General features: G+C 34.9%; 1 protein-coding gene across 2 annotated transcripts; it reads left to right on the forward strand.

The window, feature by feature from the left end:
• Window positions 1–7,426: 7,426 nt before the first annotated feature.
• LOC149002100 (E3 ubiquitin-protein ligase DIS1-like) lies at window positions 7,427–14,412 on the forward strand. Of its 2 annotated transcripts, XM_089137481.1 has the most exons (4): window positions 7,427–7,857; window positions 8,824–9,056; window positions 12,896–13,282; window positions 13,705–14,412. In XM_089137481.1, the coding sequence occupies exons 2-4, from the start codon at window positions 8,847–8,849 to the stop codon at window positions 14,023–14,025; spliced, it is 918 nt and encodes a 305-aa protein (XP_088993607.1). In that variant the 5' UTR covers window positions 7,427–7,857; window positions 8,824–8,846; the 3' UTR covers window positions 14,026–14,412. The 2 variants fall into 2 exon arrangements, with proteins under 2 accessions (XP_088993607.1, XP_088993605.1); XM_089137479.1 differs by having other exon boundaries at window positions 7,427–9,056.
• Window positions 14,413–15,059: the final 647 nt, after the last annotated feature.

Consider the following 15,059-nt stretch of genomic DNA (forward strand, 5'->3'; position numbering starts at 1 on the left):
ATTGTTTATAAAAGCTTCTTTATCAATTAACATATCAGGGGTGAAGAATACTAATCCTACATTATTGTTCATATCTATTTCCATTAATTGTATTATTGAATTTGTGTTTTTCCATCTAGAATCATATATTGTTACCGGGGCTTTAGTGCCTAAGTGTTTTCGAGTAAGGGATTTTATTCCAACTACAAATATTCAGTGTGTATTAATTTAATATGCTTTGGTTTTAATAATATTTTTAATTCTTTGTCCACCATTGGTAATCGATGGTTTGTCCTTCTAAACAACTTACAATTTCTTCGTTTTTGTGTCTTATAAATACGGTATCTCTTGGGAAGTTTCTTTGTATTATATAAGGTTTTAGGGTTTAATAGATTTAAAGCATTATTCCTAAATATTTCTATATTTTCATTTATATCTACAATTTCTGTTATTTTATTTTCTTGTGGGCTTTCGAAGTTTTGGAGGATTTGTCCTACTAGTTGTCTATTCGAAAATTTTCTTATCATTTTACTCATGATTTTTGCACGTAAAATTTAGCTAGGGGTTTTGGTTGTGCGAGTCTATCTATTCTGTTGTCTTGTTAATATTTAGATTTTCCATTTGAGATAATATATCATTTCTTGTGGTTTTCTTTGGTATTAAATCTTGTACTAAAAGCAAATCTTTGTGTAATTGTTCTAAGTTATTTAGGAGTTTTAAATGTAATAATATAATTACATTATTTTGTTTAAGGAGTATTTTATCGGTGGGTTGTCCTGGATCATATTTTGATAAGCCTTCCGTTTTGGGTGATATTCTTTGGCTTGTTGTAAAATTTGTTGATATATCAGGTTGTCTTCCATAGCCTAATATCCTATTTGTTTAATTATCTTTTCTAAATATTCTAATTTTTCCATTATTTGATCACACCTAATATTGACTTTATCACATCTTTCGTTCAATAAATTAAATATTTCTTTATGCTTTATATGTCTATTTTGCTCTTGTTCAAAGAAAAAGATTAATTTATGTATATCCTCACTTGTTGGTAATTGTTGTAATTTTAATTGGTTTATTCTGAGACATAATTTGTTCTAATTCACTTTTTATGTAATCTTGATTTTGTCTAAGTACTATTAGTTCATTTTTATAATTTTTATTTTCTTGGTCCATTTAGTAATATTCTTGAATTATGATAATCTTCAAATAAGTTTGTCATTTTCTTCATTTACTCTAATTATTTGTTCAAATTGTTTTAATAATATTCCAATTTCTTCAAATAATTCATAATTTTGTTGTCTAAATTCTTTTAGAAGTTTTCTTTCTTCTAAGGTAGGGCGCGTGGTCCTAAATATCTTGGAGCGGTTAATCGATGTATACTATCATAATTATTTCCGATTTGTTGTTTCAAGATTACTATCTCATCACTTATATCTTTTTGTTTTTGGATTTCTATTTTCATTTCTTGAGTTTTTATATTTATTGTTTCGATTAAAGTTAAACTTCTATCAAATGGTTCATATCCGTAAGATATAGCTAATTTCATTTTCATATTTTCTATATTTTTATACCAGGGGAGGTCTTCGTCAGGTTGATCGAAATAACTCGAAATCCTATGTATACAATATTTTTGTCTTATTGATCTTGTGTCTTCTTTTAATTGTATATATTGTGATAATAATTTTGAATTTGTAGATTCTATGGATGATGCTAATTTATCAAATATCAGTTCTCTTATTTCTTTGGGTAAAGTTATTCCTTGACTAATAGTTTCTTGAGGGAGTTCAATAATATTTCTTGCATGTTTAAAATATTCTAATAAGCTACAAAAAGCCACTTTCTTTCCGTTAGTTGTTTCACTAAGTTGTAAAGCGAGATATGTATCTTGTGTATGTTTCTACTAGTTTTTGCATAATTTTTAGAATAATTTGTTACCAAGATGACTCATGATGCAAATTGTGCTAATTCTTTTTGTTTATATTTTAAGATAGCCTTTAATCTATCTATTTGGTATATTCTTATTAGTATTGGTTGTTGATTATCTATTCTCCAACGTAAATAGTCTGGGATATTATCAAAGGGTTCATTATGATCTATTTCTGCCATTTTTCTTCTAAAATAATTAACTTCATTTTCTGTTTCTTTTATTTTATCTCTTAAGTTTTTTATTCCTCTTAACTGTCTTAGCCTATCTTGAGAACTCATGTTCCAATTAATGTTATTAAATATTAGAGTTTTTCTATTAAATTTTGCATAATTATTCTATTTCGTAATTATCACTATCTTCAATGTCAATTGCGGTATTTAATTCATTTTGTTTAAGCTCCATATATTGTTTAATATTTCCATAAATTTTTACTAAATTCTTAATTTGTTCAAATAATTTTTGATTATTTCTTTCAATTTTATTCATATGTTTTCTATCTTTTTTACTTATTATGCCATGACCTTTATTCATAATATTATGGATTACGTTATAATTTTGTTGAATTTTAGTTCTTATACAAACAAGTTCATCACCAATATTTCTTTGGTGTAAAATTTCTATTTTAATTTCATGTTTTTTTATTTCTAGAGTTTCAGACATGAGTAATTCATATGTATAAGGATCAAATCCCATAGATGTGGGACTTTTATATTTTATTCCTTTTATAAGATCATACCACGGTAATTCTGTTTCTTTTTTATCAAAATGTTTTACTGCCAAATATATCACATATTTTTGTCTTTGATTTTTAAACTTATTTCTTAATTGTTCTTTTTGTACTACAGTATTGGTTGGTTTAATAGAAATTGCTAACTTATCAAAGATAAGTTCGCGGATTTCTATTGGAAGAGTTAATCCTTGTTCAACATATGTTTGTGGAAGTTCTATAATATTCACAATTGTTTTGTAATATTCAAGTAAAGCGCAAAATACTTCTTTTATTTGTGAAAAATTATTACAATTATGCAAAAGATGAATATAAACAGTAAATTTATCTACTACTTCCTTCATTATATCAAGTTTATAAAGATAGTAAGGAAAATTTACTAGAGTTCCGAAAAGTAAATTTACTAGCAGCAAGTGAACAGTGAATAGTGAATAGAGAAAGTGAAGCTGGATACGTGAGTGATCAATAAAGTTGTATATCCTACTCGGTACTACCTTCGTAGTTAAGACTTACTTATCTTGGCCTGATGCAAAGTTATACTATATGAATGCAAAGATATCGAAGGAGTGGTTTTCTCGTGGTCTTTACTGGTATTGTATGGTAAATTTCGTTTGGCGCAAAACACAAAGCCTACAGGGCTCCATCTAATTATCAGAACTGAGACTTATAGCCAAGCTCGCTCTACGAAGTTCAGATAATAGACTTTCCTTTTGGGCTAGGGGATGCATTCCATAGAAATTGAACCATAACTTCAGAATTTGATGTGCGAAAACGTTCCTTACATAATATCCGGATGCAAGATGGATGCATGAACCACGCCCCGAAAAAAAAATTTTGGAAAAGGGGGGGGGGGTGGTGGGAAGAAAACACACCATATATTTTTCCCCCCTCTTTTCCCCCCCCCCCCTTTTTTTTTTTTTAAAAAATAAATAAATTTATTAAAAAATTTTTTTAATCAAAAACCCCCCTTAACTCACCTAATATTTTTTTTTTTTTTTTTTTTTTAATATTTAAAAATTTTAAAAATATTATAAAATAAACTTAATCTATTTTATTTAAGTTATTTATTGAATTTATTGAATATTTGTGGTTTTTTTTAAATTTTATAAAAAATAAAATTAATTTTTTTTTTTTTTTTTTTTTTTTTTTTTTTTTTTTATGAGAACAAAAAAAAAAAAAAAAAAAAAAAAAAAAGGGGGGGCCCCCTTGAGGGTATAGAGGATAACATTATCCTGATATTCCCTCCATCACACATTTAGGAGAAAAACTTACTTTTAAGCTCTACCTTGGAGGGTAAAGGATCCTGATTTAAAGGGAGGATGGAGGCAAGTGGGGGAAGGGAAGGGGAAGGAAAGTGAGGAGAAGTGAAGAGGGTGGGCCAGCTCAAGGGAGCGGGTAGGTGGGTAGATGGGAAGAGGGCAAAGAAGTCATGGGTGGTGATAGGGTCATTGGATTAACACTGTTTCATGTGTGAATGCGTGCTCTTGAATCATCTATTTCTCCTCGACAGTGATTCGTTTAGTCAATATTAGAGGTTAGGTCATTAGGGAAGGTCATGTTAAAAACACCCTTCTCTCTCATCCTCCTACTTTGAGTTTGGATCCTATACTGTTGTGACTACGAGTAATACAGATGTAACCGTTTCTCTATCTATGTTGTGCATCCTATCTACTTTGTTCACTATTGTTTTTCTTATATTCTCGTACAAGAATGGTGGAGTCATTCACTTCATTTTACCTCTCCTCTTCGTATTTAGATCATCTCTTTCGAAGGAATCTCTCAATGAGTGCCTAATGTTTTATAGAATGCAAAGGTTAGGATAAGTCCAATAACTGCATTGTACGTATTAGAATGTTATTTATAATTGTTATTTACACGTGACTGAATTTTATAACTTATTAGGAAAGCCTTTCAAGAAGAGTATTCAAACCTCCTCTTCTCAGTCAGTCGCTCTTCAATGGTTATTGCAAAAAATCATATGGATAAATTAAAAAAAAAAACTAATCTCCCTTTCATTAGCAAAACAAGGATATCCCTATTTTTTTAAGGAGGGGAAAAGTTAAACCGTTATGGTCCATTTTGAACCTTCTATTTCACCCTATTATAGACCTTTAACACACTTCTATTATAAAATCTAACAAAATAATGTTGATTTTTCACTCGCAGAGTTTTGCATGGAAAAAATAAATTTTCATTGACATCTATCCACGGTTGGGTGCATGATGTCAAAAATGACTCCGAAGTGGCAATTAGGACTTTACTGGGCACTTACCGCCCACATTGGGGGATACTACACATTGTTGAGGATATTCTTCACTTGAGATCCTTGTTTCAGGAGTATATTTTGGTGCATGGTGTTAGGGAGACTAATAGGTGCGCGGATTTTTTAGCCGGATTGGCAACGTGGGACCAAGAAATTTTGTTGGATCCTCTCTCTTTGCCTGCTCAGCTCTCTCAATATGTTGTAGAAGAGCGACAGGGTCGTAGGTTCTTTAGAACCTAATCCTGTATTATTGTTTGTATTTTATTTATTTCTATTAATATAAAGTCTCCTTTTCTCCAAAAAAAAAAAAGAAACCTCACAAAATTATTTACAAGATTTTAACATATTTTGACTTCCGGGTCAAGGTCAATAAGGGCTTCTCTTCCATGCTATAATTTCTTCTTCCTTTTTATCATTTGGATTGTTAAATGTTAGTAGTGTGTAATTTTTTTTTGGGTAAAGACCTGAGGTATTAGTGTATAATAAGATCTTAGGGATGGGATGTTTTTTTTTTTTTTTTTTTTTTTGAACCAAAGGAAATACCATATCATATAAAAGAGTTCCAGGAGATCTGCTTGGTCAGAACAAGGGATTGGTCGATAATGACAAAGGGTGGGGACGACCACTGGACGCGTGACAAAGATAGTTTCTTTGCACCCAAAGCAAGGAAATCAGCTAAGTAATTTTGCTGTTTATTAATATATACAACCTGAAACAAAACAAAAGAAGTACTAAGGACTGAAATTTCATGAAAAAGACCTTTGCATAACCAATCAAAGCTGTACTTTTCTTCAGCAAGTGCAGAAACCATAGGTTTGGAATCAGTGTGAATACAAACTCGTTGAATTCCAAGGTTCACAGCAAGTAAAATTGCAACCACTTATGGGATGTTGGAGTGATAGGTTAACACCCTATATGTGTATCTCCTTTTTATTTTTTCAACCACTTAATTTAGCTCTTTAGGATCTCATGCATTCATTAATCCACCTATTTCACACTCAAATCCTTCATCAAACATAATTTTATTGTCTTAAATGATCATAATTGGTCTAAATCAGACCTTACCCAATGGAGTTTAGGTTAATTGATAGGTCCAACCAAATAGTCGATGTGGTTAGAATCCTACCCTATAAGTAATTGAACGCTAAACATGTTGCTATTGATTCATTCTATTATTGGTGTGTATACCGACAAGACCAACAATCAACAAATTAGGATGGTCTATCCTCGAGTGTACCTCTATCATATATTTAGGAAGAAGAATCACTTCTAAACATTAATATGATGAAAATCTCCTAAAACATATAATGGCGGGTCAAGAAAAAGTTGACCAAACAATATGTTGTATTATTTTTAATATAATAAAATATGTTTCATTTTATTGGATTTGTAAGTGCGGAAAACTTTCTTTTATTGATTTTAGGAAAGTGTATTATTATATAGTCCCACATTAGAAACCGAGGTATCGGAATCCAGGTTAATTAATAGGTGCCACCTAGCACGCACTTAGCACTTAGCACTTAGCACGCTTCGAGCTAGATCAGATCTAAACCGTGTGTTATGATCAACGGTAGATCTAGGACGATGGAAGTAGATCCATAAATATTGTTTTGATGGTTCAATATGGACCGTTAGATCATGCGGCTGAACGATCCGTTGGCTTATATCTGAACGTCAGCATTTGTATTCCTACAGAGAGGTGCACCCATACGAACGAGTCATGAACTGTTCAGTAGAGGCACCTCAATGCTTATAAATTAGTCTAGCTTCACAACATCAGTACAAGAGAGAAAATCCCGAAGTCTTCTCTGTTCTTGAGTTTTGTGAGTGGTTAGCAAAACTCAAGAGTTTCAACTTGAAGTTGGGCTTCTTTGTATCCTGGGAGATGGTTCGTAGTACCTCATAGCACCTTGATGTGAGGGCGAATTATGTCTTAAGGAAAGCGACGTTGTAACGCGCCTAGAAGTTCCAGCTCAAATACTATGATCATTTTTCCATTTCTTTAACACAATATAGAGACGTCAACAATTTTTTTAGTCCAAATTTGAGTTTTTTCAAGTATTGCCACGACATACTGAAGATTCAAGATCTGAAAATTCCCTTAATCTTAGTTTAGAGCTTCAATCAAAAGGAATTGGGATCTCTCTCTCATGCAATTTTTTCCATCGAAAACCCTCGAAACTTCTATCATAGAGATTCTCTATAATAATATTGTTAAAAAAAGGATTTATCACAAGTTGGTAGCATTTTTGTATAGGGTTGCTTGATTAGTAATGACCAACATTTCTTAGTAAAGAGCTCATAAATTAGGTCTCAACTTGTTTTTAACTTTGGTTTACAAAATAAAAGAATTGTTTTAAATTTTTGTATTTTTTTCACCCTTTTCAAATGGAAATAGCTCATATAAATTGCACCAAACACTATCATTAATATTTATTGACTTCTTTGGCTAAAAATCAAAATAAAAAACAATACCAAACGCTCCTTTAGTCTTTGAACAGAATAGTATTTAATGGCCTTGAAAGACCGAAAGCAGAGCATGGCAGTTGCCAGTTGCCACTGTTCTTCTCTGGGACACTAGTCAGTTGTCGTTTCTAGACAAGCTCTTCAATTTTTCTTTCCCTCGTCCCACTCTTTCTCTTTTTCTGGTACAAACTTCAAACAAAACCCATCACCGTACGCTTTTGGTTTTGTTATTATATTACCAGATCTTAGATATTCCCAGAAGAGCGGAGAGAAATGAGAGATCAAACCCCACTTCTCCTTCGCTTTCTATCTTACCCAAGTGTTGGACCTTTTAAGCCTTTCACTCTCCCCAAAGTTCCCAGCTGCTTTAATTTGAATTTCTTCAGATTCCTCTGTTATTAAATAAGCTAAGCCGGCCGTTAACTGAGAAGTACCTCTTTGACAAAGGCGCTGGATTTGCTTTCATGGGTAGCTTTTGATCTGAGGAATTACCAGGCAAGACCTTTTTAGTTTAGTCTTTCTGGGCTTGATTTTGTGGTCTTGGATTATTGGCTTTTCTGGGTTCAGTTGATTATTTACTTTCTGTTGGTTTTTCAAAAAAGATTTGATATTTTTCGAGGGGTGCTGTTACCCGGAAAATGTTTGGTCTATTAGGGTTTTCATTTGCATTTTTCTGGGTTTTCTTGGTGGGGATTCTGGATGCCTATTTCGCAGTATTGCTGAGGATTGGGTTGGTGTACCATTTCGATTCTTTTTTAGTTGGTTCTCCCAATACAACTGTTGTTATTTTGTTGTTTGGGTGTGTAATGTTCTGAGATCCTGGTTGGATAAGAGCTCCTCAGTCGAGTGGAAGATAATATTTGATGCGTAACGTATGGATAAAGAATAGGATGTAATGGCATTTGTTGCTAGCCTTTCTGGTGAAATATGTCTTAAGTAATGCTGAAAGTACTTTTGGTCCATGTCCAGTGTTGTTCGAGAGCAGCAATGCATGTAGTTGAATTTGTTAGGTATATTTTCATTCCAGAGCTTGGCACCTATCTTGAGATTTGTAGATCTGGTTGTAAAAGAACGATAGTTTTTGGTAAAGATTTCCCCGTTTTGGACTGACGAGAAGAGTTATATTAAGTGATACAGGTAGTGTTACATGCGGACCATCTTTTCTGTAGATTTTTAATAAACATCTACAAGCTACAAGGAAGGAGCCAAAATGAGTTTGGAAGTGTCAAACCAATTGAAAATTTGATTCATTAGTAAGAGGGTCACCTGATGAATCAATATAACAAATTAGATGGAGCTTGTATGCCTGTGAAAACAATAAATTGCTGGTGTATTGAAGTGGTTGGTTGTTCCTTCTATTGGAATGTTTTCACCACCTTATTTTCTGTTTGTTGTAAATGATGTGAAGTTTACATTGAATGAATAATATGGTTGACTTGATTGCAGAGTTTTTGCTTGCAGGCAATTGGCTCTGCTATTTAGCAATGGCATCTCCAGTTACTTATATTGATGATATGAGGTCGAAGCCTGATCTTGTTGATCTTCCTAAAAGTAAAGACATGTTGGAAATTTTTGAAATTGCAAATGATTCATCTCAGCAAGCTGCAAAACCTAACGTGACAGTTGCTAGCAGTGTTCGTGAGTTGCTAGAGTGTCCAGTATGCTTAAATGCTATGTACCCTCCCATCCATCAGGTTTGTACAGCATGGCTACTCTTGAGGCAAACTCTCAGAAAATTTGTTGATGTGTTACATCACCAGTATTCAATGAAATTGATTCAATGTATTGTAGCTAGTGAATAGGTTGATCTAGTAGAATCAAGCCTTTACTGCCTGGTTTTTGTTTTACCAGCTGATGTAGCATGTTAGTGTTTGTCTGATCTGGATTTTTATTGACTGACAGTATATTGAAAAGCATCAACTAGGGCCCAATAAACCAGGACCTTGTATGAGCCGGCCAAGTTCTAGTTAATCAGAATAGAGTTGGGGTCCATTTGAGGGATAGGGTTTGAAAGCTAGGTTTAGTCAAGTGAGTGATAGGGAAGCTAGCTCTGAAGGTTTGGGGGGCTTTGCACAAGGGGTCTGAATGCTGAATCTCTGGTGAAGTTAGCAGTCAGGACTCAGGAGTGGAATTTGGACTGGAGTTGTAATTGCATTCTAAGTAGTTATTTGATCGATATATTGGACAAAGCTGATGCTTGGATTGTGAGATCTGAAAATTGGATCTTCCCTCATAAATCCGTAATGTGGAATTCTAGGGCTTCGATGGATAGATGCTATTCTAGATGGATTGAGTGTGGAGGCTTATGATTGAATGTTGTGGTCCATAGTCCATATATGGAAGGTTTCTAATGGATGGATGCAAAGTAATTGCAGAATTATGAAAATAGAAACTTAAGCTTGATGGAGGAATAGGGAAAGAAATGGAGGCTGGGCTTTTGATAGAGCTTACTGTAGTTGGAAGAAACCCTTGGCAGCATCCTCTTACTTGATGAATTGATGATAAAATGAAGAAATTCAAGTAATTGAAGGAGATCTTCAATCTACCTAAAAGCCAGTTGGAATTATGACCTTCCAAGAACTTTCCCACCTCAAGGAGTCAGTTGGTTCCACACCAATTCCACCAGATTTTAGATCCAACACTAAACTGAGCTCTTACAAGGATGAATAAAGCAGCAGCACAGCTTGCACAGTGAAAATTATTGAAAATCTGAGTTAGGTTTCCCCTCCCCACATTCCTCTTTATTTATAATATGTCCACAGGCAATACTCCTAATCAGCTTGGGAGTTTTATTCCTGGTCTGGGTCTAACAAGATTCACTTCCTCTTAGAAGTATCAGAGGCTGAACCTGCCAGATAATTATGAAAAGATATTTCCTCATAATTAAAACAATTCCTCTTTTGCTAAGGGAATGTCTTATGGTTCAACCTAGACCAAATTTCTCAAATTGAACAACTGGTTCAAACCAACAATGGTTCAATTATAACATAAAAACTAAGTACGAAAGCTATCATATTCAACCTAGATACCCCTACTTTAGGCCCTTTAAAGTGGGCTGTTACATGGGAAACCACTCATCAAGGGTTTAAGTGATGAATGTGCTTCAGATTGAAGTTTTCTTTTATTGTTTGTGTGTTCCATTTAGTTGAGTTTTTACATGCACCCCCTCAAAAAGGATGCTAAACACAAGGCAGCCGCTGAGAAAATCATACCTTACATTAGAATCGAAAGGGTTGTTGTAGTACCATAAACCTTACAAAACCAATTTTTTATTTGTGTGATTGGGTAGAACCGTAATAGAGTATATAATAGGGAATAACTGAGTTGAATACCTGAAAGAAGTTCAAATTATTTATAAAGACAAAAAGAAATATGTGGGGCTGGATTGAAAACCTCTAAGTTATAAACAACATGAGAAGAGAGAGTGGTATTTCAAAAATGGGTGACGGGGTTTAGAGATGTTTGAAGCTTTCCAAAAAGAGCTATGATGTTGGATATGCAAGTTAATTTACAGTTAAAATCTACGAGGAGCAGAAACAGGTTTTGTATCTTATCTGTCATAGTTGTCATGGTACTGAAGTGATCTAAGCCGTTTTTGGGAAGATGAAGTTCTTAGGTGGTAAGGTGCCTACCATGCTGGTGTTAGGTGAGTATGGCGATTTAAGTGTGTTCCCTTCTTTGCCCCTTCTTTTCTAACATAAATACACCATACCTGGGGGTTGAACTTTTTATCTGTTTTAAAATTTATTTTTTAACTATTTTTATTGGTTTCAAATAGGGGAGTTTCTCTTTATGAATTATATCTTAAGTAGATGAAATATCGCATATAAAAACAGTTTCTCACATGATATTTGGCATATGTAAATGCCAGATTTTGGTCCAGGACTAATTAAACTAGTGCAAGACATTCTACAATAAGGAGGCAACTGTCTGGGCGCCTATAAATCAGCCTGATTGCCTAAGGTGCCTTGGTGATGCCTTGACAACTATCTGATAGCTGTAATATGGTTTTCCTGTCAGCCACAATTCTATGATTTGGGAATCAGGGGAAGAGCGGCTGAAAGGACAATTTCTTTTGATGCTCGGTATGAAACCAGCCAAAATGGCTTCAGTACTACCTTAATGGTTTGTTAGCGCATCTTTGGATAACTTCTAGCTTCAAACTTGCAGATTTTCGGCTGCTAGATTCTTTCGACAGAAGGAAGGAGGATCCAAGCAAAATACTCATTTTGTAATGTTTACTGCCTGAAAAAGAGTCCTAGGTTTCTGGTGTTAACAAGCAGTAAATATTCCAAAGTGCTTTCCCTTTTTGCTGTCTGGACCTGATCCATACCCAGGCATGCACTAATGCTCAACATGATCCAGGTCATCTTGCCACAGATTTCAAAATTCCAACTACTAATAAAAGGAAAAAATAAGTTTATTAATTTATGTCTATTGTCAACCAAGTAAACCCATTAAACCTCCTCAAGAATCAGTATATACTGATAATCTCAACCAGGCTTCCCATGTGGGACCCAAGCAATCCTCATACCAAATAAGCACTTATGCTTGTGAAATTATCTCTAGGTGTTAATGTTATATCTGTAGCAACTCCAATAGATGCACCAGCAATTTGCTGAACTGCTGAAACTGGGGTAGGATATTGTTTATAACCGCATCGCTTTATGTTTTTGGAAAATGATTTAGTCAGGCTGTATATGTGTTCATCTTGTGATGGAGCATTCATCTGTTATGCCTTTTTGTCAGGTGAAAGATGTTTTGTTGTGTAATATGTTCCTTTTAAACCTTTGAGGACAAGGATTTCCTGCCTATTGGCTTGATGATTATCTTTAGGGCAAAATACCATTCTTTGCTTTTTTAAGTTGTTAAGTTTTGAGTTAGCAAAGATAAAACACGATTGTTTTAGCCTTTTGGTACAGAGCTGCTCGTACTTGATGTCTTGGATGATGTTGTATTGGAGAAACAGGTCGGCAAATTCCCAGCTGCTGCTTGATTTTACATTCAATCGCTAAAAGGTTTTTAGTGGAGAACATGTCCTCTTTTACATCTGAACATTCTTGCTTTTGGTTGCTAATGCTGCTCTCTTGATTTTGTGGTTAATTGTTTACTTAGGCAATGTGTTCTGGGTTACTTCTTTTCTGTTTTCATCCCCCCTATTCATTTGAAATGTTCCAAATTCAAACCGTTAAAAGTGTCCTTCCTCATCTGCATAATTTTGCTACTGTGTGGATTTAGTCAATGTTCATGGTTATTCCTGTAGATGTTTCTTTAAGATCCCTGCTATTTTAGTGTCATTTCAAATTTCAATATTGTTGGGTGATTGTGATGAATGTGTACTGCTTTTCATCCTTTGTGTGCATGTGGGGCCTTAGGTTCTTGCTATTGTTTCAGTACATATTCAGTATGCATCAACATTGTTAATTGTCAGTTTTGTCTATTTGGCCTGTGTTAGGAGTCCTTTATATACTTCTATGATATATTAAATTAAATAAACTTAGTTGATCTTTTCTGATCTTTTTTGTGGCTGCAGTGCTCAAATGGCCACACGTTATGTTCTAGTTGCAAGCCAAGGGTGCACAACCGGTGCCCCACTTGCCGGCATGAACTTGGCAATATAAGATGTCTTGCATTAGAGAAGATTGCAGCCTCTCTTGAACTTCCTTGCAAATATTTGAGTTTTGGGTGCACTGGCATATTCCCGTACTACAGCAAGCTAAAGCATGAATTGCAATGTGCATATAGACCATACAACTGTCCATATGCTGGTTCAGAGTGCACTGTCATTGGTGACATTCCTTATCTGGTTTCCCACCTGAGAGATGATCACAAAGTGGACATGCACAATGGCAGTACTTTCAACCATCGATATGTGAAATCGAATCCCCACGAAGTAGAGAATGCTACATGGATGTTAACGGTACTACTGTTAAGCACTTACTTTTTATTGTTTCTCGTTTTGCCCTTATGCTGCTTTTGTTTTCAACATGGGAGATTTTCTCTGGACAAGAAGTTTAGCCTTTTCTCTGCGTGCATGATTTTTCTAGCCATGTGCAGAGTAGACAAATGCCAGTCCAAACTTCCCATCTGATTGTTAAACCTTGTATTTGCTAACTTGTACAGTACCCTTGTTCACCTCTCATTATTCCTACCTTTTCTTGAACATTCCCCCAAGAAACAATTTCAGAAGGGGGTTCCTTCCTGTGTTATGTCTACCGGGAAACTAAATTGAGTGGCTGGAGGTGTGGATCGTCATTAATTCCTGCCTGATCAGCAGGTAACCATCCTTAAAACAGGCGGTCACCTGACCTTGCTAATTTTTGTTCTTTTTTTCTGGGATAGGTTTTCAGTTGCTTCGGACAGTATTTCTGTCTTCATTTTGAGGCGTTCCAGCTCGGGATGGCACCAGTTTATATGGCCTTCCTGCGGTTTATGGGTGATGAAAATGATTCCAAGAACTACAGTTATAGTCTTGAAGTGGGTGGCAATGGAAGGAAGATAATATGGCAAGGGGAACCTAGAAGCATAAGAGACAGCCACAGGAAGGTGCGTGACAGTTTAGACGGTCTCATCATCCAGCGGAACATGGCTCTCTTCTTCTCAGGTGGAGACAGGAAGGAGTTGAAGCTGAGGGTCACTGGTAGGATTTGGAAAGAGCAATGAGGATCACTAATCAAGTTCATTTAGTCGTAGTTCCCATGAAATAGTTGCTTGTCTGTTTTCTGTTCATGTACTCTGTGTTGGAAGGCAAAATCTCTTTTGCTTATGGATGCATTGGGTGCCTGAGTGGAAAGACATCATCATATGAAAATAGTGACTGGGAAAATTATTGCAAAAATGAATTGTTCATGCATGTTTATCTCATGGATTTGTATCTGTTGTATAAGTCTGAACCTGATATTGGCAATGCAAGAGATGAATTTATTTTTATGTGGTATTTTTAATCTAATGACTTTCCAAGACTAGTGCCTTACCATTCATCTTCAATCATAATATGGGGTCAACATGTATAAATCTATGTTGACGATATCATCCTGACCAACAACTTATCTTAATTTCTCACTCAAATGGCAACCGCGTTGGCTATTACAGCCTGGGGCCTCTACACTATTTTTTACAGCCTGGGGCCTCTACACTATTTTCTTGGTGCTTGGTGGTTGGTGTTGAGTCCATTTCAAATGGTCATTCTCTCCCCCTCAAAGGCAATACCTCCTTGATTTATTGGCTAAGACAAACATGTCTACACGCAAGCCTGTGTTGCCACCAATGGCTACCACTTCCATGTTCATTCAATACTCAAAGGCAACCGATGGATGATGCAACTTTGTAATCAAGCACTCTGGGGAGGTACAAATACAATAAGTTACTTTAACTCATCCAAACGTTTAATTGCAGTAAGGTTAATCAATTTACGCATATCTCAACCACTTATCACTGGGAAGTAAAATGAATGCTTTGCTATCTTCAATCAACTCTTGATCATGGTCGATCTTTCATTGAATAAACATTCCATGCTACGTTTCTCTAAATGTTGATTGGGCTGGATGAGGCGAATGATTAGAAAACTCCAAAAGGATTTGCTACATTTTCATTTTACCAGTTTGATTTCTTGGGAGTTCTAGTAACCAAGCCATGGTTGCTTGTTTTAACACTAAGGCGGCGCTTCCAAATGTGATAGCCGATTGCATGAATTCAAT

The sequence above is a fragment of the Hakea prostrata genome, chromosome 10 (assembly GCF_041222555.1).
Source record: "Hakea prostrata isolate BN-2017 chromosome 10, UWA_Hpros_2, whole genome shotgun sequence".
Lineage (NCBI taxonomy): Eukaryota > Viridiplantae > Streptophyta > Magnoliopsida > Proteales > Proteaceae > Hakea > Hakea prostrata.